This window comes from Nanorana parkeri, unplaced genomic scaffold (genome assembly GCF_000935625.1).
Source record: "Nanorana parkeri isolate BGI_ZX_2015 unplaced genomic scaffold, ASM93562v1 scaffold812, whole genome shotgun sequence".
NCBI lineage: Eukaryota > Metazoa > Chordata > Amphibia > Anura > Dicroglossidae > Nanorana > Nanorana parkeri.
The window spans coordinates 299,827-300,851 of record NW_017307080.1 but is presented as its reverse complement, the minus strand read 5'-3'; the positions used below and the strand labels follow the sequence as shown (position 1 = coordinate 300,851).

The 1,025-nt window shown below is 45.2% G+C and overlaps 1 protein-coding gene across 2 annotated transcripts in view; it reads right to left on the bottom strand.

The window, feature by feature from the left end:
- The window catches only part of ERH (enhancer of rudimentary homolog (Drosophila)), an 8,076-nt gene extending 7,630 nt beyond the window's left edge, over positions 1-446 (bottom strand). The window contains exon 1 of one of the 2 annotated variants that reach the window (XM_018565091.1): positions 340-446. In XM_018565091.1, the coding sequence (XP_018420593.1) occupies positions 340-342 (3 nt within the window). In that variant the 5' untranslated portion in view covers positions 343-446. The remainder of the gene's footprint in view (positions 1-339) is intronic. The other variant, XM_018565090.1, reaches the window with a different exon arrangement.
- Positions 447-1,025: the final 579 nt, after the last annotated feature.

Sequence of the window (1,025 nt, the reverse complement as noted above, 5' to 3'; positions counted from 1 at the left end):
GGCCGCATCTCTATTGAGAAGCCGATACAGGAACCATTTGATGTACAGAGGAATAATGATTCAGAAACAGTACAGGCTACTGGTGATTTCATACAAACGAGGTCTGTATAGGAAACCTCCCGTATGTTACCGCATAGTAATAACCCTGACCCCCAGCCATGTGTACCCTGCACACTCCACGCTGTATACAGCCGAGCTCTCAGCACACACGATACATTGCAAAAGATAAACGGACCCACACCGTACCCCTCTCCAGCACAAGGAGCCGCCATACCCAATAGATCCAGCACAATGAACCGCCATACCCAGTAGAACACCTTGCACTTATCCCGCACTCACCATGTTCGGATCCGTCAATGAATTCCAATCAACCGTACTCTAAACCGGAAACGCTCTCGCACGCTTCCGCCGGAAATGAGGTCACGCGCTCTTCAACTTTTGAGACTGGAGGATGTCCGTATAGCTTTACCGGAAGTGCCTTGTTCGTTGTTTGTACTGAGAGAGTGTTGGAGATAGATTTATTTTGTTATCTATCTTATCTAGAGCCTAAACTGAGGGCAAATTATATAACAATGCTGTGTGCTTAGGATATATGTTAGGGTATATGGGGAATTATGTGTATAAAGATTGTACACTGGGGGGTGTCCTATACACTGGGGGGTTATGTGTATAAAGATTTGTGTACAGACTGTACAGTGGAGGAATTCTTTGTATACAGACTGTGCACTGGGGGAGAGGTGTTCAATGTATACAGGTTGTACACTGTGGCGATATCCTTTGTATACAGGCTACACAGAGGGGTGGTCAATGTATACAGGCTGTACACTGGGGGATGGGGGGTATCTTTTGTATACAGGCTGTACACTAAAGGGGGAGGGGTGTTCTACGTATATAGATTATACACTGGATTTAGATCTAAATTCCGTCTGCTCAAGTTTTGATAAATCCTCTCCATGGTGCTTTTATTACTTTGTCTTAGAAGAGGAGCACACTCCTTCCATCTATCTCCATGCCTTGTATCACAA